This window comes from Tetrao urogallus (genome assembly GCF_951394365.1).
Source record: "Tetrao urogallus genome assembly, chromosome: 10".
Taxonomy (NCBI): domain Eukaryota; kingdom Metazoa; phylum Chordata; class Aves; order Galliformes; family Phasianidae; genus Tetrao; species Tetrao urogallus.
This window is the reverse complement of record NC_136823.1, coordinates 2,099,367-2,122,023: the sequence shown is the minus strand read 5'-3', so window position 1 is coordinate 2,122,023 and position 22,657 is coordinate 2,099,367. Positions and strand designations below refer to the sequence as shown.

The 22,657-nt window shown below is 58.0% G+C and overlaps 3 protein-coding genes across 3 annotated transcripts; 2 read left to right on the top strand and 1 right to left on the bottom strand.

Moving 5' to 3' along the window:
- Nucleotides 1-601: 601 nt before the first annotated feature.
- Nucleotides 602-3,558, top strand: LOC306950331 (PHD finger protein 7-like; the record flags this gene model as incomplete). Its single annotated transcript, XM_079540562.1, has 9 exons — nt 602-838; nt 1,050-1,170; nt 1,318-1,409; nt 1,501-1,602; nt 1,859-1,983; nt 2,173-2,532; nt 2,693-2,806; nt 2,958-3,076; nt 3,218-3,558. The coding sequence occupies 9 exons, from the start codon at nt 602-604 to the stop codon at nt 3,556-3,558; spliced, it is 1,611 nt and encodes a 536-aa protein (XP_079396688.1).
- Nucleotides 3,559-5,461: 1,903 nt separating this feature from the next.
- Nucleotides 5,462-10,419, top strand: LOC306950330 (PHD finger protein 7-like; the record flags this gene model as incomplete). Its single annotated transcript, XM_079540561.1, has 9 exons — nt 5,462-5,584; nt 7,924-8,044; nt 8,179-8,270; nt 8,362-8,463; nt 8,720-8,844; nt 9,034-9,393; nt 9,554-9,667; nt 9,819-9,937; nt 10,079-10,419. The coding sequence occupies 9 exons, from the start codon at nt 5,462-5,464 to the stop codon at nt 10,417-10,419; spliced, it is 1,497 nt and encodes a 498-aa protein (XP_079396687.1).
- A 6,030-nt stretch (nt 10,420-16,449) lies between these two features.
- LOC306950329 (PHD finger protein 7-like) lies at nt 16,450-19,094 on the bottom strand (the record flags this gene model as incomplete). The annotated part of the gene is given in 11 exon segments (XM_079540560.1): nt 16,450-16,509; nt 16,511-16,774; nt 16,778-16,791; nt 16,910-17,028; nt 17,162-17,275; nt 17,441-17,800; nt 17,990-18,114; nt 18,353-18,424; nt 18,540-18,631; nt 18,773-18,888; nt 18,997-19,094. Coding segments are annotated over 11 exon segments (1,434 nt in total).
- Between the last annotated feature and the right edge of the window lie 3,563 nt (nt 19,095-22,657).

Here is a 22,657-nt window from a genome sequence, read left to right as displayed (position 1 = left end):
CTCTAAAAATGGCTTGGGTTTTACAGAGACTGGAGCCACCCCCGCTGAGAAGTTCCCCTATAACCTTCCCACCTATATTCTCTAACATTCTGTTGTCATACAAGAGATGGCAGCGGAGGGGCAGCCTGAGAAAATGGCATTGTCGGACATGGAAGAGCATTTAGGCAAATGTGTGTTGCTGAACTCATGAGTGCAGAACAAAGGCGCCTACTGATGTTGATTGATGCTTGCTGAACATTGCTGGAGGCCAGGCAATGCTTGTGAGCGCAGTGAGGTGGTGGGTGGTACATTTCAGCAGTGGCAACAGCAACAGTGCATCACCATGGCTGGTGCGCATACTATGAGCGTAGCATGCAGACTGTTGATCATAGTTGCTGAAAATGCACAGGTAACAGTGGAGACCATTGAAAAACAGTGTTTTGTAGCTGACAACTTGCTGTATCACCTAGCGTTATTGTGCTCTTTAAACCTGTTGTTTCCCAGGAAATAAAGGAGAGGCGTTACTTTCGGAGCAGGGAGGTGCAAAGCCTCAAGCATCACATGGAAAGACATAAAGGTGCTGTGATTCTGTGAATCGAGTCATTTATTGTAGTGAGAGGTAATGAGCAGCAAGCAACAAAAAGTCACGGGAACAGCTGAACGCTTGATTGGGATACTGCTGGAGCCACAGGCCAGGCAGCACTCAGGTGGGACCAGGAGGGTGGACGTGTCGCCCAGTGCCTTCAGCAGCACCAACACGCCGGGTTCCAGCGGGGCTGCGTCCGGCACCGGGCCCCTCACCCTGCGCTGGCTGCAAGAGCCTCCGCCCTGCAGCCTGGGTGCCCTCAGCCCCGGTGAGGTGTGATGGCATCACAGAAGGTGGCACGGAACGGCCACTGTGACCTGCGGGGTGCAGAACAGAGCCAAGGCTGCGGGGCTCAGGCCGAGCTCAGTGCGACTTGGTGAGGTGAGCAGGGAGGAAGGGGCTGCCTGAGGCTGCCCAGGGAGGAGGGTTCCCCAGCACTCGGGGCCTGAGCTGAGAACTCAGCCTCGTCCCGCTTCTCCCCTAGGTTGTCACGCGGAGGAGAAAGCCTGGTGTTGCTGGGACAGACACTCTGCTGTGTGAGTGCTCGCCGTTTGTGCACACGATGTCCGAGGGGACTCAGGATGCCACCGGCTCGAGTGAGCCAGGTGAGAGCAAAGGATCCCTGCACGCACCCCTCCACGGCCACCAGCCCTGCCCCTCAGCTGGCACGCTGGCACACAGCAGCCCCTGGAATAGCCCTGGGGAAGCCTGGCCCTGCAAGCTGCTCACTGCTGTTTCTCTCTCCTCTCCAGCATGCGTGCTCTGTGGCCGAGTGGATAACCAGAAATCCATCTTCGGCAGGAGATACGAGATGTATGGGATGTGTTTCCATGCATTTTGTGTGGTGAGTTCCCTCGTGCCTCCTGACACCTTCCTCCAACCAGTGCTTCCCTTCTTTCTGCATTAATAACATCATGCTCTTTCCTCCTCTACAGGGATTTGCCAACGGTCTTTGTCAACATGGAATAGACAATCAAAATAAAGGTCTGTTCTACGTTGAAGACCTCATTCGCACCATGAGGCAGGCAGAGCAGACGGTGAGCACCGCACCGGAACAGGGAGCTTGGTGCCAGCGGAGGCATGGCGAGCTTAGCCTGGTCCAAAGAAAGCAATCCCAGCCCTTCCAGCCAGCCCCAAGTGAAATCCCTGCTCTTGCAGACCAGCCCTGTTCAGCAGGCAGCTCTGCAGAGTGCCAGCCAGCCCTGCCCCCATCCCGTGCCCTGCACAGAGGTGCGGGGCCCGCTGCGTAGGCCCTGAGCCTGCAGCTGATGGCAAATGCTCTGCTCTTTACAGCTCTGCTTCGTCTGTGGCCAGCGCGGGGCCACCATCACCTGCGCGGAGACGGGCTGCGACCGCAGCTTCCATTTCCCCTGCGCCAACCAGGGTCAATGCGTCACCCAGCACTTTGACCGACACTGGTAAGGGCTGCCAGGCATCGCCTGCGGGCCTCCAACCCCTGCTTCAGCACCAGCCAAAGAAGCGAGGAGCGCGCCGTGACGCCTCCCAGCGGCCTGGCAGAGCCAGAGCCAAGGCCTGGGGCTCCTTCCTGTTCCTCTGCCCTGCTGGCAGCACTTCTCACCTTGCCCGTCCCTCCCATCTTCCTCCAGGTCCTTCTGCTGGGAGCACCTCCCACAGCAGCCAGTGGAGACGGCGCCAACGCAGGACACGACCTGCATCATCTGCATGGAGCCCGTGGGGGTCTGCAGGTCGTACAGCACCATGGTGTGCCCTGCCTGCCAACACGCCTGGTTCCACCGCGCCTGCATCCAGGTAGGAGCTCTCCCCTCGCCCAGCAGGCAGGCAGGCGCTCAGCAGCACCAGGCCTGGCTCACGCTCACACTGCTTGTGTTTCTGCTGCAGGGAATGGCCAAGAGCGCTGGGCTTCGCTGCTTCCAGTGCCCTCTCTGCCGAGACAGAGAGGTCTTCATTCAGGAAATGATCAACCTGGGCATCCACATCCCAGCCAGGTGGGTGGCCTTCAGCCAGCTCTCGAGACAGGAGGGCACAAGAGCTGTGCCTGCCCAAGGACTGCCCCAGCAGGCCTGGCCCTTTGCTGCGGGGGTGCCTTTGCTCAGTCTTAGTCTACAGGCACTGGGAGCTCATCACATTCCCTCCTTTCTCTGGCAGAAAACCAAAGTGGGAGAACAACCGTGCCTACGCATCCCTGGGAGTTAGGCACCGGCGCTGCGATGCCAGCGACTGCCGTTACCCAGGCGGCAGGGAACAAGAAGAGGGAGAGGGGTGAGTTCCCTCAGCAGCCCTCTGGGGCTCTGCGTGGGATCGCAGCCTCACCACGGCCTGGGAGAGCACACACTGGGCACCAGAGCTGTGCCGGGCGCTCCCTGGCTCAGCTCACTTTGTCCTCACGGCCACAACCCATTTGTTTCCCCAGGCCCTGGCAGCTGCTCCTCTGCAGCTCCTGCGCTGCACAAGGCACCCATCGACTCTGCTCCAACCTGAGTGACAGCACAACCAGATGGGAGTGCAACGCCTGTGCTGGAGAGGGCATCGGTAAGAGGCAAACGGCCGCGTGCTGCTGGGCTGGGGCCAGGCGAGGCCTTGCTCAAGTCCCTTTGGCCCAGGAGGGATGAGAGCCCGTCCCACCCCGGGGCTGGACATCTGTCCCGCTCACCTTCCTGCCTCCCCTTACAGCCTCCAGCACCAATGCGGACAGCGCTGGCCCCAACACCACCAGCCAGCAGGGACTGGGGCCATCCCAAGGCCCTACAGGGCAGGAGAGCAGCAGCTCCGACACCACCAACCAGGCACCATCGGGACCAGATCACAGCTCCCAGGTGCCTGAGCTGCTCTCCGGGCAGACACGGCGGGCCAGGACTCGCAGCCGCTCGCCTCTGGAACATCGGGCTGCACAGAACAACAGCCAGCCCCAAAGGCGCCGCAGGAGCCGGTCCAGGCGGCGACGGCCAGCCTGGGGCCGAAGCCGCTCCCGGGTTCCACGTCGGGCCCAGAACATCAACCGCCGGCCCCACTGATGTCATAGGAGCGGCCGTGTGCCAGCTCCAATTGCTGTATAAAGTCATCAAAGTCCATCAATAAAAGTGACAGTTCCATCATACCACTGTCGGTTTGGTTCTTCTCCGCCTTTCCCGAGGTGGGCAGCTTTAGGGGCTGCAGCCACAGGGATCCCTTCCCCGCAGCACCCAACCCACTCCTTCCTCCCCATGGCCGGGTTCAGGCTGAGCTGGGCTCTGGCCCTGACTCCAGTGCGGTGCAACGTTTCAATGCACAATGTGGCGGAGGCCAGGCTGGCAGCTGCAGCCCATTCTGGGGGTGTTTCTTTCATCATGGTGGGGATGCCGCTGTGTTTGGGACACGCGGGCAGCCCCACGGCTGCTGCCGGCTGTGGGGTGGGCCAGGACCCGGGCTTTCCTCCTGCATTTGGGCAGCGCCTCAAGTCTGCTGCCACTGCAGTCCTAGAGCTGGGGTAGACATCAGAGCTGCTCTCAGTTGAATACAGGCTGTTTGGCATTCTGGATTCCAGTCCAAAATTTCTCCTTCTCCTTTCACAGCTTCCTATTGCACGATCCTCCATCAGTCCACAGTTTGGTATCCATAATCTACAGCATCCTGCCGTCCCTAAGGAAGCTTGCATTTCCCATTTATTTGGATTTTGGCTCCGGTATTTGACGTACGGCCTCCTTGCTCTCATCCCTAGGCTTTGGTGTCCCCAACGGATGGTAAAACCAACATAAATCACAGACTGACAAGCTATTGGTGCTTTCCTCGTGGATCCTCTGCATCCTGCGGAGCTCGGACAATTCCGGAGACTTGTTGCCACTTGTGCTATTTCCTCCTTGCCTCAGCACCTAGAAGGAGTTCACCTGCACACTGGCGCAGTGTAGCTTCCAGCCGTTTGTGCCCTCGTCCCTCCAGTTCCTTAGCAAGCTGATTCCCAAGCATGATGGGGCGGGCTATTTGTAAAGCCCTCAGGGAGCACAGTCCAACACCACTGTGTTTTCCTTCCAGTTTGGGGGTTTTCGCACTCCAACACAAAGGAGGGCATGTGGGTTTTCCATAAGGGGATGTGCTTCCATCACAATTGGACTTACAGCCTTCGATCCTGAACCAGCTGACGTTCTGTGCAGTGAGGCTTTGTGGCTGGCAGAAGTGCGGTACTGCACCGTGAGCAGCATTCAGTGATGGTCCGTGAGTCACAGCACTACCAACCAGAGGCTGAGTTCCTCTCCTACCTTCCATTTTTAGGAGGTACTGGCTTTGTCTTGCGGGCTTAACTCCTGGCTTTAGGGGTATTCAGACTGTCTCTGGTGCTTTGGATCATCCTGGAATTTTAGTAGCCCACCCCGGTGGATTTACAGCAGACAGCACTTCATGGGGGTCTACGATTTTATTTTATTGGCAGTTATTTGCGCATTCAATGTGTTCGGTAAGTCCCTCCCAACTCAAGGTATTGGACACTGAAGGACATACGAGAAATCCTGGGTAAACACCTGGCTTCCAATCCTCTTCTCAACTGCCTTTGTCCAACCAGAAAGTAAGGCTGCACGGCTTTGGCCGTTCAGAAGCCTGCGTTTAGCCAGAGTATCAAAACGCACTTAATTGCCATAGCAGACGTTCGCCCTGCACCCCGTGGCCTGGTTTCAGCCCAGGTAGGGCTAACGTTGCACCATCGTTGGCTTGTTGGTGAGCAATGAGTGCGCACCCGCGGCCGGGCCGGGCCGCTGTGTGGGAAGAGCTGCCACCACGATGGCGTGGGGAAGGGGAGCCCATGCGCCGTGAGTTGGGCACGGACAAAAGAAACCGGACCCAGGCCAAAAAGCAGCAGCACAAGCCGCACCCCTTCTCCCACAGCGTTGACATCTGCAGCAGCCGCCGGGGCTGCTCCAGCCAGCCAGGCCTGGGACGCTGCATGGGGATATGGGCGCCACGGCGCGTGGGCCTGGGGGGCCGCTGGGCTGCCTCCAAGCGGAACCACTGCGGGGGGCGATGCCTGGTGCCGACGGGCAAAGCGGGCTGGAGGAGGGGAACGAGGCCAAGGAAGTAGGAATCCGCGTCTGCTCCTGGCGGCCTGTGAAATACAAGACCTGCTCTGAGAGCCTTCCCTGTCGACTGGCTCTAAAATTGGCTTGGCTTTTATTGAGACTGGAGCCCTTTCTGCTCAGACGTTCCCCCGAAGGAGCTGTTGTTCTCTCGATCTCCTCGCCAAGGAGGGCGACTTTGCCCACCGTCTGCCTCAGGGCTTGTGGGACAAACAAAGACATTATGAACAGCAGGCCTTGCAGACGAGTAAACAAGCTGGGCCGCTACTTGCGCCAGGCGTAAACACACACGAGGCGCCTGGCTCCTGCACGTTACCGAGGGGCTGTGACGGGGCTATGAAAGCTTGTAAGCACCTACAGTAAAGGTCTTCGTTCTGCACCAGCAACAGAGTCCGCGTCTCGCTTGCCACAAGGACCCCTGCCCTTCCGGCAGCGGATTGCTGCAGTTTTCAACTGGATGCACGCATGGGTGAACATCCAGTTATTCACGGTGTCCGTGCTGCTTTTCTGGTCGTCAGCTTGTAACAATGTCAAAAGACCCATGCGTTTCAATAGTTGCCACAGTATCTAAAATAGATACGTACTTCTGCGCCCAGCGGTACAAAGGCTGCTCCAGAGGTATCTCCTCCTGTACGGTGATACTGGCCCATGGCATCAGGGGGGGATGTCGGTGGGATGGCAGCAGGGCTTGCACCTTTCTGCCAGCAGGGAGCACAGCGAGGCACTGGGCTGTGCGGTTCAGCAGTGCTGACAGCCACAGTGCGTTACTCCCGCTGGTGCAGGCCTGTACGACTGTGGCATGCAGACTGTCCACCACTGCTGATGAAAATGCGCAGCTAATGGTTGCAACTACGCTGAGAAATAGCCCTTGGAAGTGCAGAATTTGCTCTATTAAACAGTGTTATTATGCTGTGTCTGGAGTAGTTTCAAAGGAAATAGGGCAGGCATTATTTTTGGAGTGACCTACCTAAATTTCTAGTCATTCGATACCCACGTGCTAATGACAAGGACTTGCTACCACCAAGTACTAGTGGTGAGTAAAAGATGTGAGTGGTGCTCCAGAGGGCTCCAGACTGAGGCCAGTGGGGAAGAAGCGCTGATCTGCTTGGGAGCCCTGCACGGGGATCGGGATGGCTGGCTGGATGGGCAGAGCCTCAGCAACTGGATAGGGCCAAGAAGACCAAGTGCTGGCTGCTGCTCTTTGCTCACAACAACCCCAGGCAACACTACAGTGCTGCAGCACCGTGCCCAGGTGCCCAAGAAGGCCGAGGGCATCCTGGCTTGCAGCGGAAACGGTGCAGCCAGCAGGAGCAGGGAGGCGATCGTGGCCCCGTACCCTGCGCTGGGGAGGCCACACCTCAAGCGCTGTATTCTGTTCTGGGCCCCTCACTGCAAGAAAGACATGGAGGCCCTGCAGTGTGTCCGTGGAAGGGCAACGGGGCAGGAAAGGGTCTGGAACAAAAGTCCCATGAGGAGGGGCAGAATGAACTGGGGTTGTGCAGGCTGCAGGAGGCTCGGGGGAGGCCTCACCACGCCGTATAACTCTGCGAAAGGAGGCTGTAGCAACGAGGGGGTCTGCCTCTTCTCCCAGGTAGCAGCATTGGGACGAGGGGGAACGGCCTCCAGTTGCACCAGGGGATCCCCGTTGGATCCGAGGAAGAACGTCTTTCCTGAAAGAGCGGTCGGGCACTGGCACAGCTGCATGGGGAGCTGGGGGAGTCAGCGCCCATGGAGGCGTCCCAGCACCGTGGGGATGTGGCACTGAGGGATGTGGGCAGGTGGGGGTGGACGGTGGGACCTAGGGATCTTTGGTCTTTGCCAAGCACAGGGACGCTGTGATTCTGTGAATCGAGTCATTTATTGTAGTGAGAGGTAATGAGCAGCAAGCAACCAAAAAGTAAAGCCTTGAGAACACCATAGAAAAAGCTGAATACTTGATTGGGATACTGCTGGAGCCACAGGCCAGGCAGCACTCAGGTGGGACCAGGAGGGTGGACGTGTCGCCCAGAGCCTTCAGCAGCATCAACACGCCGGGTTCCAGCGGGGCTGCGTCCGGCACCGGGCCCCTCACCCTGCGCTGGCTGCAAGAGCCTCCGCCCTGCTGCCTGGGTGCCCTCAGCCCCGGTGAGGTGTGATGGCATCACAGAGAGTGGCACAGAACGGCCACTGTGACCTGCGGGGTGCAGAACAGAGCCAAGGCTGCGGGGCTCAGGCCGAGCTCAGTGCGACCTGGTGAGGTGAGCAGGGAGGAAGGGGCTGCCTGAGGCTGCCCAGGGAGGAGGGTTCCCCAGCACTCGGGGCCTGAGCTGAGAACTCAGCCTCGTCCCGCTTCTCCCCTAGGTTGTCACGCGGAGGAGAAAGCCTGGTGTTGCTGGGACAGACACTCTGCTGTGTGAGTGCTCGCCGTTTGTGCACACGATGTCCGAGGGGACTCAGGATGCCACCGGCTCGAGTGAGCCAGGTGAGAGCAAAGGATCCCTGCACGCACCCCTCCACGGCCACCAGCCCTGCCCCTCAGCTGGCACGCTGGCACACAGCAGCCCCTGGGGCCAGCCCCACACAAGCTGCTCACTGCTGTTTCTCTCTCCTCTCCAGCATGCGTGCTCTGTGGCCGAGTGGATAACCAGAAATCCATCTTCGGCAGGAGATACGAGATGTATGGGATGTGTTTCCATGCATTTTGTGTGGTGAGTTCCCTCGTGCCTCCTGACACCTTCCTCCAACCAGTGCTTCCCTTCTTTCTGCATTAATAACATCATGCTCTTTCCTCCTCTACAGGGATTTGCCAACGGTCTTTGTCAACATGGAATAGACAATCAAAATAAAGGTCTGTTCTACGTTGAAGACCTCATACGCACCATGAGGCAGGCAGAGCAGACGGTGAGCACCGCACCGGAACAGGGAGCTTGGTGCCAGCGGAGGCATGGCGAGCTTAGCCTGGTCCAAAGAAAGCAATCCCAGCCCTTCCAGCCAGCCCCAAGAGAAATCCCTGCTCTTGCAGACCAGCCCTGTTCAGCAGGCAGCTCTGCAGAGTGCCAGCCAGCCCTGCCCCCATCCCGTGCCCTGCACAGAGGTGCGGGGCCCGCTGCGTAGGCCCTGAGCCTGCAGCTGATGGGAAATGCTCTGCTCTTTACAGCTCTGCTTCGTCTGTGGCCAGCGCGGGGCCACCATCACCTGCGCGGAGACGGGCTGCGACCGCAGCTTCCATTTCCCCTGCGCCAACCAGGGTCAATGCGTCACCCAGCACTTTGACCGACACTGGTAAGGGCTGCCAGGCATCGCCTGCGGGCCTCCAACCCCTGCTTCAGCACCAGCCAAAGAAGTGAGGAGCGCGCCGTGACGCCTCCCAGCGGCCTGGCAGAGCCAGAGCCAAGGCCTGGGGCTCCTTCCTGTTCCCCTGCCCTCCTGGCAGCACTTCTCACCTTGCCCGTCCCTCCCATCTTCCTCCAGGTCCTTCTGCTGGGAGCACCTCCCACAGCAGCCAGTGGAGACGGCGCCAACGCAGGACACGACCTGCATCATCTGCATGGAGCCCGTGGGGGTCTGCAGGTCGTACAGCACCATGGTGTGCCCTGCCTGCCAACACGCCTGGTTCCACCGCGCCTGCATCCAGGTAGGAGCTCTCCCCTCGCCCAGCAGGCAGGCAGGCGCTCAGCAGCACCAGGCCTGGCTCACGCTCACACTGCTTGTGTTTCTGCTGCAGGGAATGGCCAAGAGCGCTGGGCTTCGCTGCTTCCAGTGCCCTCTCTGCCGAGACAGAGAGGTCTTCATTCAGGAAATGATCAACCTGGGCATCCACATCCCAGCCAGGTGGGTGGCCTTCAGCCAGCTCTCGAGACAGGAGGGCACAAGAGCTGTGCCTGCCCAAGGACTGCCCCAGCAGGCCTGGCCCTTTGCTGCGGGGGTGCCTTTGCTCAGTCTTAGTCTACAGGCACTGGGAGCTCATCACATTCCCTCCTTTCTCTGGCAGAAAACCAAAGTGGGAGAACAACCGTGCCTACGCATCCCTGGGAGTTAGGCACCGGCGCTGCGATGCCAGCGACTGCCGTTACCCAGGCGGCAGGGAACGAGAAGAGGGAGACGGGTGAGTTCCCTCAGCAGCCCTCTGGGGCTCTGCGTGGGATCGCAGCCTCACCACGGCCTGGGAGAGCACACACTGGGCACCAGAGCTGTGCTGGGCGCTCCCTGGCTCAGCTCACTTTGTCCTCACGGCCACAACCCGCTGTTTTCCACAGGCCCTGGCAGCTGCTCCTCTGCAGCTCCTGCGCTGCACAGGGCACCCATCGACTCTGCTCCAACCTGAGTCACAGCACAACGAGCTGGGAGTGCAACGCCTGTGCTGGAGAGGGCATCGGTAAGAGGCAAACGGCCGCGTGCTGCTGGGCTGGGGCCAGGCGAGGCCTTGCTCAAGTCCCTTTGGCCCAGGAGGGATGAGAGCCTGTCCCACCCCGGGGCTGGACATCTGTCCCGCTCACCTTCCTGCCTCCCCTTACAGCCTCCAGCACCAATGCGGACAGCGCTGGCCCCAACACCACCAGCCAGCAGGGACTGGGGCCATCCCAAGGCCCTACAGGGCAGGAGAGCAGCAGCTCCGACACCACCAACCAGGCACCATCGGGACCAGATCACAGCTCCCAGGTGCCTGAGCTGCTCTCCGGGCAGACACAGCGGGCCAGGACTCGCAGCCGCTCGCCTCTGGAACATCGGGCTGCACAGACCAACAGCCAGCCCCAAAGACGCCGCAGGAGCCGGTCCAGGCGGCGACGGCCAGCCTGGGGCCGAAGCCGCTCCCGGGTTCCACGTCGGGCCCAGAACATCAACCGCCGGCCCCACTGATGCCATAGGAGCGGCCGTGTGCCAGCTCCAACTGCTGTACAAAGTCATCAAAGTCCATCAATAAAAGTGACAGTTCCATCATACCACTGTTGGTTTCATTATTCTCTGCCTTTCCCAAGGTGGGCGGCTGTAGGGACTGCAGAATCAGAATCAGAATTTCACAGAATTCACAGAATCAGAATTGGAATCAGAATCAGAATCACAAGGTTGGAAATGACCTGCAAGATCATCCAGTCCAACCACCCTCCCATTCCTATCAGTACCACAAGCACTAAACCATCTCTCGTAGCTCCTCATCCAGGCGCCTCTTGAACACTACCAGGGACGGTGACTCCACCACCTCCTTGGGCAGCCATTGCAGTGCCTGACCACCCTTTGAGAGAAAAAGTTTCTTCTAATATCCAACCTAAACCTCCTCTGGTATAACTTCTGTCCGTTTCCTCGGGTCCTACTATTTGCCTGGGAGAAGAGGCCAGACCCTTTTGCACCACAACCTCCCTTCAGGAAGTTGTACAGTGCAGTGAGGTCTCCCCTGAGCCTCCTCTTCTCCCGACTGAACAATCCCAGCTCCCTTAGCCGCTCCTCATAAGGTTTGTGCTCCAGACCCCTCACCAGTTTCACTGCCCTTCTCTGGACACGTTCCAGGGCCTCAATGTCTTTCTTGTAGTGAGGGGCCCAAAACTGAACACAATACTCGAGGTGCGGCCTCACCAGTGCTGAGTAGAGGGGGATGATCACCTCTCTGCTCCTGTTGGACACATCATTTCTAATGCAGGCCAGGATGCCGTTGGCCCTCTTGGCCACCTGGGCACACTGTTGGCTCACGTTCAGCCGAGCATCAACCAACACCCCCAGGTCCCTTTCCTCTTCACAGTCATCCAACCACTCATCCCCAAGCCTGTAACGCTGCATGGGGTTGTTGTGGCCAAAGTGCAGAACCTGACACTTGGCCTTGTTAAACCGCATCCCATTAACCATGGGCATCTCTTCTCCCCAGCACCCAACCCACTCCTTCCTCCCCCCAGCCCGGTTCAGGCTGAGCTGGGTTCTGGCCCTGACTCCAGCAGGCGCAATGTTTCCAGCGCACAACGTGGCGGAGGCCAGGCTGGCAGCTGCAGCCCATTTTGGGGGTGTTTCTGTCATCATGGGGACGTCGCCCAGCACAGGGGCTGCCCCCGGCAGGGCGACCTCAGCTGGGGGGGGGCGGAGAGGCCGCATCCGCGTCCTTCCGGGCTGGGGCTGGCAGCTCAGTGGGAGGCTGCCCACTGCCTTGGGGACATCGCCGTGTTTGGCATGCACGGGCAGAGTTGGGACCCGGGCTTTCTTCGTGCTTCCAGGCGGTGCCGCGGGTCTGAGGGCTGCCGCTGCTCTGGGGATGCCACCGGGCTGGCGGTGCTGGCATTGTCTCCTCGCCCTTGTCGCAATGGCAGAGTGGAGTGCAGCTGCCTGACAATGCTGCGTTGGCTGGCCCTCCTGCCCATCCTGTGCCAGCCCGATTTAAAACCTGCCCTCCCTCGTGCCGTTTGTTCTGCGCTTCCTCTAAAAAGGGTTCCTCTTGTGGCTGCCCAGAGTGGGGAGTCCAGTGCCTGGCCTCAGTCAGAGAGCACGTTTGCTGGGGCTGCATGGCTGGCTTTGTTTTTAGGCACCGAATCACCGATCCGAGCGGTGAAGAGGCTGATGTGTGTGCTGCTCTGCCCTCTCTCTGACCTGCTGGCAGCACCGTGGATATGCGTTGTGGCACGGCAGCAGTGCTGTACCCTCCTACTTGTTTAGGGCATCCAGAAGCTCAGGTCCCTGGCTGGTCACTCCGCATGGCACTTGCCAAGGTCCTAACTTGTCTCAGACCAACTTGCTACACACTCTGCATAAGATGCGTCACAGAATCTCAGCATGGTTTGACTGAGAGGGACCTTACAGCCCCCAGCCCCACCCCTGCCATGGTCTGGCTGCCCCCCAGCTTGGGCTGCCCAGGGCCCCTCCATGGCCTGGGGCACCTCCAGGGATGGCACCCACAGCTCTGGACAGCACTGCCAGTGCTTCACTGCCCACTGAGCAGTCAGCGTAAGAAGTCATTCTCCCTCCTACATGAAAGCTCCCCTCAAGTACTGGAAGGTCACAGTGAGGTCTCCCTGGAGCCTTCTCTTCTCCGTGCTGATCACCCCCATCTCCCTCAGCCTGTCTCCATAGGAGAGGTGCTCCAGCCCGCTGAGCATCTTCGTGGCCTCTTCTGGCCCCGCTCTAACAGCCCCACAGCCCTTCTTTACTGTGGCCTCCAGGCCTGGACGCAGTGCTCCAGGTGGGGCCTCATGAGCACAAAGCAGAGGTGGAACAATCCCCTCCCTGCCTGCTGCCCCCCTCTGTAGATGCAGCCCAGGATGCTGTTGGCCTTCCAGGCTGTGAGCGCACGCTGCTGGCTCATACAGAACTTTTTGTCCATCAGGACCCTCCAGGTCCTTCTCTTAGGGCTGCTCTGAAAGAGCTGTTCTCCCAGTCTGTACACAAATCTGGTATTGCCCCAAGCCAAGTACAGCACCTTGCCCTTAGACTTACTGAACTTTGTTGAGTTCACATGGGCCCACTTCTCAAGTTCGTCCAGGTCCCTCTGGATGGTATCCTTTCCTTCCATTTTATCAGCTGCACCACCCAAGTTGGTGTAATCCACAGACATGCTAATCCCACTGTGTGTGTCATTGGCAATGATGTTGAAGAGCACTGGTCTTAAGATGGTCCCCCTGAGGGACACCACTCGCCACTGGCTCCCACCTGGACATAATGCTGCCCACCAGCTACTTCCTTACCCACCAAATAGTGCTCCCTTCAAATCCATATCGTGGGAAAGACTGGGGAAATCCTGGGAAAATTTTGGGCAGTTGGACAAGTGGATCTGAGAGCAGGATTGGCAGCAGTCACCAGCTTTGGGCTCTTGTGTGGTGGCATTAGTGGTGGCACTTGGCCTTCTTTGGCTTAACCCAGTTGTTTACTCCAGGTGCATGAACCCACAAGAACGGGGGAAGTCCTCAGGTGGCAGCATCCTCCCCAGAAGTTCTGCTCTAGCTGTCTGTCTTACCTCCGCTCTGGAGCTGGTGCCTGTGAAGAATGACCTCACGGGGTGCTGGGACAGCTCTGTCAAGGAAGAACTACCGGCTGAGCACTGGGCCAGACAAGTCCAAGGTTGCAGGTATGGGCTGAGCATGTATGAGCAGGACTGCTGTGGATCGGGGTGAGCGGCCCCGGCCTCACCTGAGATCACCTGCGTTCCAGTTGCACTTATCTTACTGACAAGAGGCATAGCTGGGCTGAAACTGAGTAAATCTCTGAGCTGAGGTGAGGTTTTGAGAGGGCCTTTCCTGCCCTATGAAGGACTCCACCAGCAGCTCAGGTCACAGTGCCCTTTCTTCAGCGATGAGAGGCTGGAGGGCATGGTGTTGCTTGTCTTTGTCCCATCTGACTTGGGGCAGATGGCTTCTCAGGTTCTGAGATCAGACTTTTCCTTGGAAACGTTGGTACCTGGTAAGCAGTCCATTTTCTCCTGGACTGACCAGTCCATCAGAATCGTGCGTTAAGATCACAGATGTGGGATTTGAGGGCTCTGTGGCACCCAGAGCTTTGTGACACAAGGGATAGCTTTGCACAGTGAAAGCTGATGTGAGGTGTGTAGGATTAGAGAGCTGTGAGTTTAGTCTAGATGATCTGTGTCTGCAAGCCTTCCTGTCTCTGCATCTTTAGTGCAGTTAACCTAAAATGTTCCAGGACATCAGGAATTGTAACACCAGTATTATTTGTGCTTGTTTATGGGGGTTTGGTTTTGCTTTTAAATTGGATCCCCACTTTCAAATTTGAAGTTACTTTATCTGGCAGCAGTAAGCAGGGCTCCTGAAGATGTCGTCTCCCCCTGGGGAACCACTGGTAGCCAGAACCACTGGTTGCAGAAATGCACTCGTTCCACATTGCTGGGCTCTAGGGCTGTTAGTGAAGAGAGCGAGAAGGTGAATAACTTCTGTGAGCCATTGGGCCAGCATAACACTTCCCCACCCTTGCAGCTCCACTCAGAGCCTGCTAAGACTTGGGGGTACTGCTTGACCTTTTATCTCTTAGGTGAGATCATTTCCTCCAGGACTCCTCAGCTTTTGGAGTACATTCCATTTAACAACATACTACAAAGGCAGTGAAAGGGACCTGCCATGACAAACAAACCGAGAGCTTTTAGTCTCACATGCCCATTTCCACACGTCCACCAATGATACACCAGTGCCGTGGGGTTAAGAGACAGCATGCTGAAAATGGAAGTACATCCAGCTCCCCGTGTCAACCCTGTGCTTATGCTTCCTTTGCTTTCCTGGAATGGAGCCTCGCACTTCCCAGAAATGCTAATGCCAGCACAGTTCCATTGCATTTAGTGCAGGGACAGCTGCTGGGGGAAAGTCCACCTCACATGTGTTGCAGTATGTTGAAAAGCTTTCCTGCCAGGCTTGGCAGGAATGGTGCAGAAATGCAGCTCGTTCTGTTCAGAGCTCCCGCATCTCCTCCAACCGCTGTGGGCAGGAACAGCACAACCAGGGAACCCAGGAGGCCCGTGGCCGATGGATGCAGTGCTTCTCCTCTTGCAGCCACTCCATCTACAGCTGCAGCACCATTGCCTCATGCCTGAAGCGCTCCTGCATCAGTGCCCCATGCTCCCGCAGGACATGGAGCGGTGCTGGTAACGCCTCACAGCGCTGTGCTGCAGCCGCCGTGTCCCAGTAGCCCTGCACAGCACCTCCACGGTACAGCCGCAGAGCGTCAGTGCAGCCACACAGCAGCATGGCACAGCAACACCGTAACACCTTTTTACAACCACTTCTCACCTGCAGTCCCACACAGCATCCCCATGGTGCGCTCAGAATGTCTTCATACTGATGCGAATTGCAGTGATATAACTAGCTTGGTAATGCTCATTGATGAACAGCTGTGTAGTTTGTTCAGAAAACAGGAAGAACCTGTGCCCTTGTACCAAGGAGCTAACAATGAAATACTGAACTGCTTATGCCAGGCAGGTAAGGAAGTTCTGCTTGAGTCAGCTTATTTTGTAAAAGCAAATATTGCGCAGTCAAGGCAAGGAGATAACTGAATGTGTGTGAAGATCGGGTTCAACCAGCAACCACAGTGAGAGAGAGTACTGACTTCATCCACCACAAAAGACCCCCTCCTCCATGCGCCAGCAGAAGGCGTCTGCCTGTTGCCAGAAGCCTGGCTGTAGCTCATCCTCCTGCAGTTCCTCCCATACTGCCAGCACCACGTCGGCTGCCAGCTGCTCCAGCACTGAGCTGCCTGGGGGAAGCTACCATGTGCTTTCCATGGGGAAACTACAGTGTGCTGGAACCATCACACAGCCACACAACGTGTCACAGCACAATGAGCATGGATAAAAGAATTACAAGACAGACCAACCACCAAGGTGAACTCCTCCAAAGAGGTGATTGCTCCTGTTGCTGCAGGACACAGCAAAAACATTAAGGATACTGATCGTGAGTCAAGGAAGAAGAATGATAGAGTTAACAAACAGGGGGCCCGGTCCCCAGCCAGGAGGGGGAAGGGGCAATAGAATATATTGGACTGAGTGGATTTGATAGCGTGACACATCAGAACAGAAATATGAGGTGCCGGTGGACACTGGTGCGCAGTGCACTCTAATGCCCTCGAGTCACGAAGGGACAGAACCAATTCATATTTCATCCCCAGGATGACAGAAAAACACCCCCAGAATGGGCTGCAGCTGCCAGCCTGGCCTCCGCCACGGTGTGTGTTGGAAACGTTGGGCCTGCTGGAGTCGGGGCCAGAACCCAGCTCAGCCTGAATCGGGCTGGGGGGAGGAAGGAATGGGTTGGGCACTGGGGGGAAGGGATCCCCGTGTTGCAGCCCCTACACCTGCCCACCCGGGAAAGGCGGAGAAGAACCAAACTGACAGTGGCATGATGGAACTGTCAGTTTTACTGATGGACTATGATGACTTTGTACAGTAAGTGGAGCTGGCACACGGCTGCTCCTATGACATCAGTGGGGCCGGCGGTTGATGTTCCGGGCCTGACGTGGAACCCGGGAGCGGCTTCGGCCCCCGGGTTGGCCCTCGCCGCCTGGACCGGCTCCTGCGGCGTCTTTGGGGCTGGCTGTTGTTCTGTGCAGCCCGATGTTCCAGAGGCGAGCGGCTGCGAGTCCTGGCCCGCCGTGTCTGCCCAGAGAGCAGCTCAGGCACCTGGGAGCTGTGATCTGGTCCCGATGGTGCCTGGTTGGTGGTGTCGGAGCTGCTGCTCTCCTGTCCTGTAGGGCCTTGGGATGGCCCCAGTCCCTGCTGGCTGATGGTGCTATGGCTGCCAAGATCCTAGTTGGTGCTGGGTCCTGCAAGGAGAAGCAAAGAGGTGAGGGGGTGAAACTCCAGCCCCAGGGTGGGCCAAAGGGAGTTGAGCAAGGCCTCGCCTGGCCCCAGCCCAGCAGCACGCAGCCGTTTGCCTCTTACCAATGCCCTCTCCAGCACAGGCGTTGCACTCCCAGCTCGTTGTGCTGTGACTCAGGTTGGAGCAGAGTCGATGGGTGCCTTGTGCAGCGCAGGAGCTGCAGAGGAGCAGCTGCCAGGGCCTGTGGAAAACAGCGGGTTGTGGCCGTGAGGACAAAGTGAGCTGAGCCAGGGAGCGCCCGGCACAGCTCTGGTGCCCAGTGTGTGCTCTCCCAGGCTGTGGTGAGGCCGCGATCCCATGTAGAGCTAACTCACCCCACTTCCTCTGCCTGCTCCCTGCCACCTGGGTAACGGCAGTCGCTGGCATCACAGCGCCCATGCCTTCCTCCCAACGATGCATAGGCATTGTTTTCCTCCCACATTGGAGTTCTGTTACATAAGAAAGAGAATGTGGTTAAAACTCAGTGTCACCAGAATAAGACTGAACCAGACCATACCAGTTCTTCCAGCCCAACCCCATTTCCACCCTGTTCATGAAGCAGCAAAGGGCCAGGCCTGCCGTAACGTCTCAAGAGCTGGCTGAAAGACACCAACCTGTCTGGAATTCGGATCCCCACGTTGAACAAATCTCCTAAGAATGTGTCTCTGTCTCGGCAGAGAGGGCACTGGAAGCAGCGAAGCCCAGCACGCAGAGCCATTCCCTGCAGCAGAAACACAAGCAGTGTGAGCGTGAGCCAGGCCTGGTGCTGCTGAGTGCCTGCCTGACTGCTGGGCAAGGGGAGAGCTCCTACCTGGATGCAGGCGCGGTGGAACCAGGCGTGTTGGCAGGCAGGGCACACCATGGTGCTGTAGGACATGCTGTGCCCAACGGGCTCCATGCAGATGATGCAGGTCGTGTCCTGCACAGGTGCTGTCTCCACTGCCTGATGTGGGCAGTGCTCCCAGCAGAAGGACCTGGAGGAAGATGGGAGGGACGGGCAAGGTGAGAAGTGCTGCCAGGAGGGCATAGGAACGGGAAGGAGCCCCAGGCCTTGGCTCTGGCTCTGCCAGGCCGCTGGGAGGCGTCATGGCGCACTCCTCGCTTCTTTGGCTGGTGCTGAAGCAGGGGTTGGAGGCTCGCAGGCGATGCCTGGCAGCCCTTACCTGTACTCTCCAAAGTACTGGGTGACGCATTGACCCTCGGAGGCACAGGGAAGGTGGAAGCTGCGGACACATCCCAGATCTGAGCAGATGATGGTGGCCCCGCGCTGGCCACAGACGAAGCAGAGCTGTAAAGAGCAGAGCATTTCCCATCAGCTGCAGGCTCAGGGCCTACGCAGCGGGCCCCGCACCTCTGTGCAGGGCTGGCTGGCACTCTGCAGAGCTGCCTGCTGAACAGGGCTGGTCTGCAAGAGCAGGGATTTCTCTTGGGGCTGGCTGGAAGGGCTGGGATTGCTTTCTTTGGACCAGGCTAAGCTCGCCATGCCTCCGCTGGCACCAAGCTCCCTGTTCCGGTGTGGTGCTCACCGTCTGCTCTGCCTGCCTCATGGTGCGAATGAGGTCTTGACTACAGAAGTGTGCATTTCCATCTCTTCCTCGCTGTAAAAGGCCAGAGGAAAATGTCTGCAGAAGAGCAAAGTGTGTGATCTTGTTAGGACAAAAAGGCATAAGCCATTGCTTGCAGGAAGGAAGCTGGCACTGTGAGGTCACTCACCACACAGAAAGTATGGAAATAGATCCCCTTCATCACATATTTGTTCCCAGTGATGCCAAGCTCAACATTCATTCGGCCACAGAACATGCATGCTGGAGAGGAGAGAGAAACAGCAGTGAGCAGCTTGCAGGGCCAGGTGTCCCCAGGGCTGTCCCAGGGGCTGCTGTGTGCCAGTGTGCCAGCTGAGGGCTGGTGGCCGTGGAGGGGTGCGTGCAGGGATCCTTTGCTCTCACCTGGCTCACTCGAGCCGGTGGCATCCTGAGTCCCCTCGGACATCGTGTGCACAAACGGCGAGCACTCGCAGAGTGTCTGTCCCAGCAAAACCAGGCTTTCTCCTCCGCGTGACAACCTAGGGGAGAAGCGGGATGAGGCTGAGTTCTCAGCTCAGGCCCCGAGCGCTGGGGAACCCTCCTCCCTGGGCAGCCTCAGGCAGCCCCTTCCTCCCTGCTCACCTCACCAAGTCGCACTGAGCTCGGCCTGAGCCCCGCAGCCTTGGCTCTGTTCTGCACCCCGCAGGTCACAGTGGCCGTTCTGTGCCACCCTCTGTGATGCCATCACACCTCACCGGGGCTGAGGGCACCCAGGCAGCAGGGCGGAGGCTCTTGCAGCCAGCGCAGGGTGAGGGGCCCAGTGCCGGACGCAGCCCCGCTGGAACCCGGCGTGTTGGTGCTGCTGAAGGCACTGGGCGACACGTCCACCCTCCTGGCCCCACCTGAGTGCTGCCTGGCCTGTGGCTCCAGCAGTATCCCAATCAAGCGTTCAGCTGTTCCCGTGACTTTTTGTTGCTTGCTGCTCATTACCTCTCACTACAATGAATGACTCGACTCACAGAATCACAGCGTCTCGGTGGTGGGCAAAGACCTCTAAGATCCCCAGGTCCCCCACCTGCCCACGTCCCTTAATGCCACATCCCCACGGTGCTGGGACGCCTCCATGGGCGCTGACTCCCCCAGCTCCCCATGCAGCTGTGCCAGTGCCCGACCGCTCTTTCAGCAAAGACGTTCTTCCTAGGATCCAATCGGGATCCCCTGGTGCAACTGGAGGCCGTTCCCCCTCGTCCCAACGCTGCTACCTGGGAGAAGAGGCAGACCCCCTCGTTGCTACAGCCTCCTTTCGCAGAGTTATACGGCGTGGTGAGGCCTCCCCCGAGCCTCCTGCAGCCTGCACAACCCCAGTTCATTCTGCCCCTCCTCATGGGACTTTTGTTCCAGACCCTTTCCTGCCCCGTTGCCCTTCCACGGACACACTGCAGGGCCTCCATGTCTTTCTTGCAGTGAGGGGCCCAGAACAGAATACAGCGCTTGAGGTGTGGCCTCCCCAGCGCAGGGTACGGGGCCACGATCGCCTCCCTGCTCCTGCTGGCTGCACCGTTTCCGCTGCAAGCCAGGATGCCCTCGGCCTTCTTGGGCACCTGGGCACGGTGCTGCAGCACTGTAGTGTTGCCTGGGGTTGTTGTGAGCAAAGAGCAGCAGCCAGCACTTGGTCTTCTTGGCCCTATCCAGTTGCTGAGGCTCTGCCCATCCAGCCAGCCATCCCGATCCCCGTGCAGGGCTCCCAAGCAGATCAGCGCTTCTTCCCCACTGGCCTCAGTCTGGAGCCCTCTGGAGCACCACTCACATCTTTTACTCACCACTAGTACTTGGTGGTAGCAAGTCCTTGTCATTAGCACGTGGGTATCGAATGACTAGAAATTTAGGTAGGTCACTCCAAAAATAATGCCTGCCCTATTTCCTTTGAAACTACTCCAGACACAGCATAATAACACTGTTTAATAGAGCAAATTCTGCACTTCCAAGGGCTATTTCTCAGCGTAGTTGCAACCATTAGCTGCGCATTTTCATCAGCAGTGGTGGACAGTCTGCATGCCACAGTCGTACAGGCCTGCACCAGCGGGAGTAACGCACTGTGGCTGTCAGCACTGCTGAACCGCACAGCCCAGTGCCTCGCTGTGCTCCCTGCTGGCAGAAAGGTGCAAGCCCTGCTGCCATCCCACCGACATCCCCCCCTGATGCCATGGGCCAGTATCACCGTACAGGAGGAGATACCTCTGGAGCAGCCTTTGTACCGCTGGGCGCAGAAGTACGTATCTATTTTAGATACTGTGGCAACTATTGAAACGCATGGGTCTTTTGACATTGTTACAAGCTGACGACCAGAAAAGCAGCACGGACACCGTGAATAACTGGATGTTCACCCATGCGTGCATCCAGTTGAAAACTGCAGCAATCCGCTGCCGGAAGGGCAGGGGTCCTTGTGGCAAGCGAGACGCGGACTCTGTTGCTGGTGCAGAACGAAGACCTTTACTGTAGGTGCTTACAAGCTTTCATAGCCCCGTCACAGCCCCTCGGTAACGTGCAGGAGCCAGGCGCCTCGTGTGTGTTTACGCCTGGCGCAAGTAGCGGCCCAGCTTGTTTACTCGTCTGCAAGGCCTGCTGTTCATAATGTCTTTGTTTGTCCCACAAGCCCTGAGGCAGACGGTGGGCAAAGTCGCCCTCCTTGGCGAGGAGATCGAGAGAACAACAGCTCCTTCGGGGGAACGTCTGAGCAGAAAGGGCTCCAGTCTCAATAAAAGCCAAGCCAATTTTAGAGCCAGTCGACAGGGAAGGCTCTCAGAGCAGGTCTTGTATTTCACAGGCCGCCAGGAGCAGACGCGGATTCCTACTTCCTTGGCCTCGTTCCCCTCCTCCAGCCCGCTTTGCCCGTCGGCACCAGGCATCGCCCCCCGCAGTGGTTCCGCTTGGAGGCAGCCCAGCGGCCCCCCAGGCCCACGCGCCGTGGCGCCCATATCCCCATGCAGCGTCCCAGGCCTGGCTGGCTGGAGCAGCCCCGGCGGCTGCTGCAGATGTCAACGCTGTGGGAGAAGGGGTGCGGCTTGTGCTGCTGCTTTTTGGCCTGGGTCCGGTTTCTTTTGTCCGTGCCCAACTCACGGCGCATGGGCTCCCCTTCCCCACGCCATCGTGGTGGCAGCTCTTCCCACACAGCGGCCCGGCCCGGCCGCGGGTGCGCACTCATTGCTCACCAACAAGCCAACGATGGTGCAACGTTAGCCCTACCTGGGCTGAAACCGGGCCACGGGGTGCAGGGCGAACATCTGCTATGGCAATTAAGTGCGTTTTGATACTCTGGCTAAACGCAGGCTTCTGAACGGCCAAAGCCGTGCAGCCTTACTTTCTGGTTGGACAAAGGCAGTTGAGAAGAGGATTGGAAGCCAGGTGTTTACCCAGGATTTCTCGTATGTCCTTCAGTGTCCAATACCTTGAGTTGGGAGGGACTTACCGAACACATTGAATGCGCAAATAACTGCCAATAAAATAAAATCGTAGACCCCCATGAAGTGCTGTCTGCTGTAAATCCACCGGGGTGGGCTACTAAAATTCCAGGATGATCCAAAGCACCAGAGACAGTCTGAATACCCCTAAAGCCAGGAGTTAAGCCCGCAAGACAAAGCCAGTACCTCCTAAAAATGGAAGGTAGGAGAGGAACTCAGCCTCTGGTTGGTAGTGCTGTGACTCACGGACCATCACTGAATGCTGCTCACGGTGCAGTACCGCACTTCTGCCAGCCACAAAGCCTCACTGCACAGAACGTCAGCTGGTTCAGGATCGAAGGCTGTAAGTCCAATTGTGATGGAAGCACATCCCCTTATGGAAAACCCACATGCCCTCCTTTGTGTTGGAGTGCGAAAACCCCCAAACTGGAAGGAAAACACAGTGGTGTTGGACTGTGCTCCCTGAGGGCTTTACAAATAGCCCGCCCCATCATGCTTGGGAATCAGCTTGCTAAGGAACTGGAGGGACGAGGGCACAAACGGCTGGAAGCTACACTGCGCCAGTGTGCAGGTGAACTCCTTCTAGGTGCTGAGGCAAGGAGGAAATAGCACAAGAGGCAACAAGTCTCCGGAATTGTCCGAGCTCCGCAGGATGCAGAGGATCCACGAGGAAAGCACCAATAGCTTGTCAGTCTGTGATTTATGTTGGTTTTACCATCCGTTGGGGACACCAAAGCCTAGGGATGAGAGCAAGGAGGCCGTACGTCAAATACCGGAGCCAAAATCCAAATAAATGGGAAATGCAAGCTTCCTTAGGGACGGCAGGATGCTGTAGATTATGGATACCAAA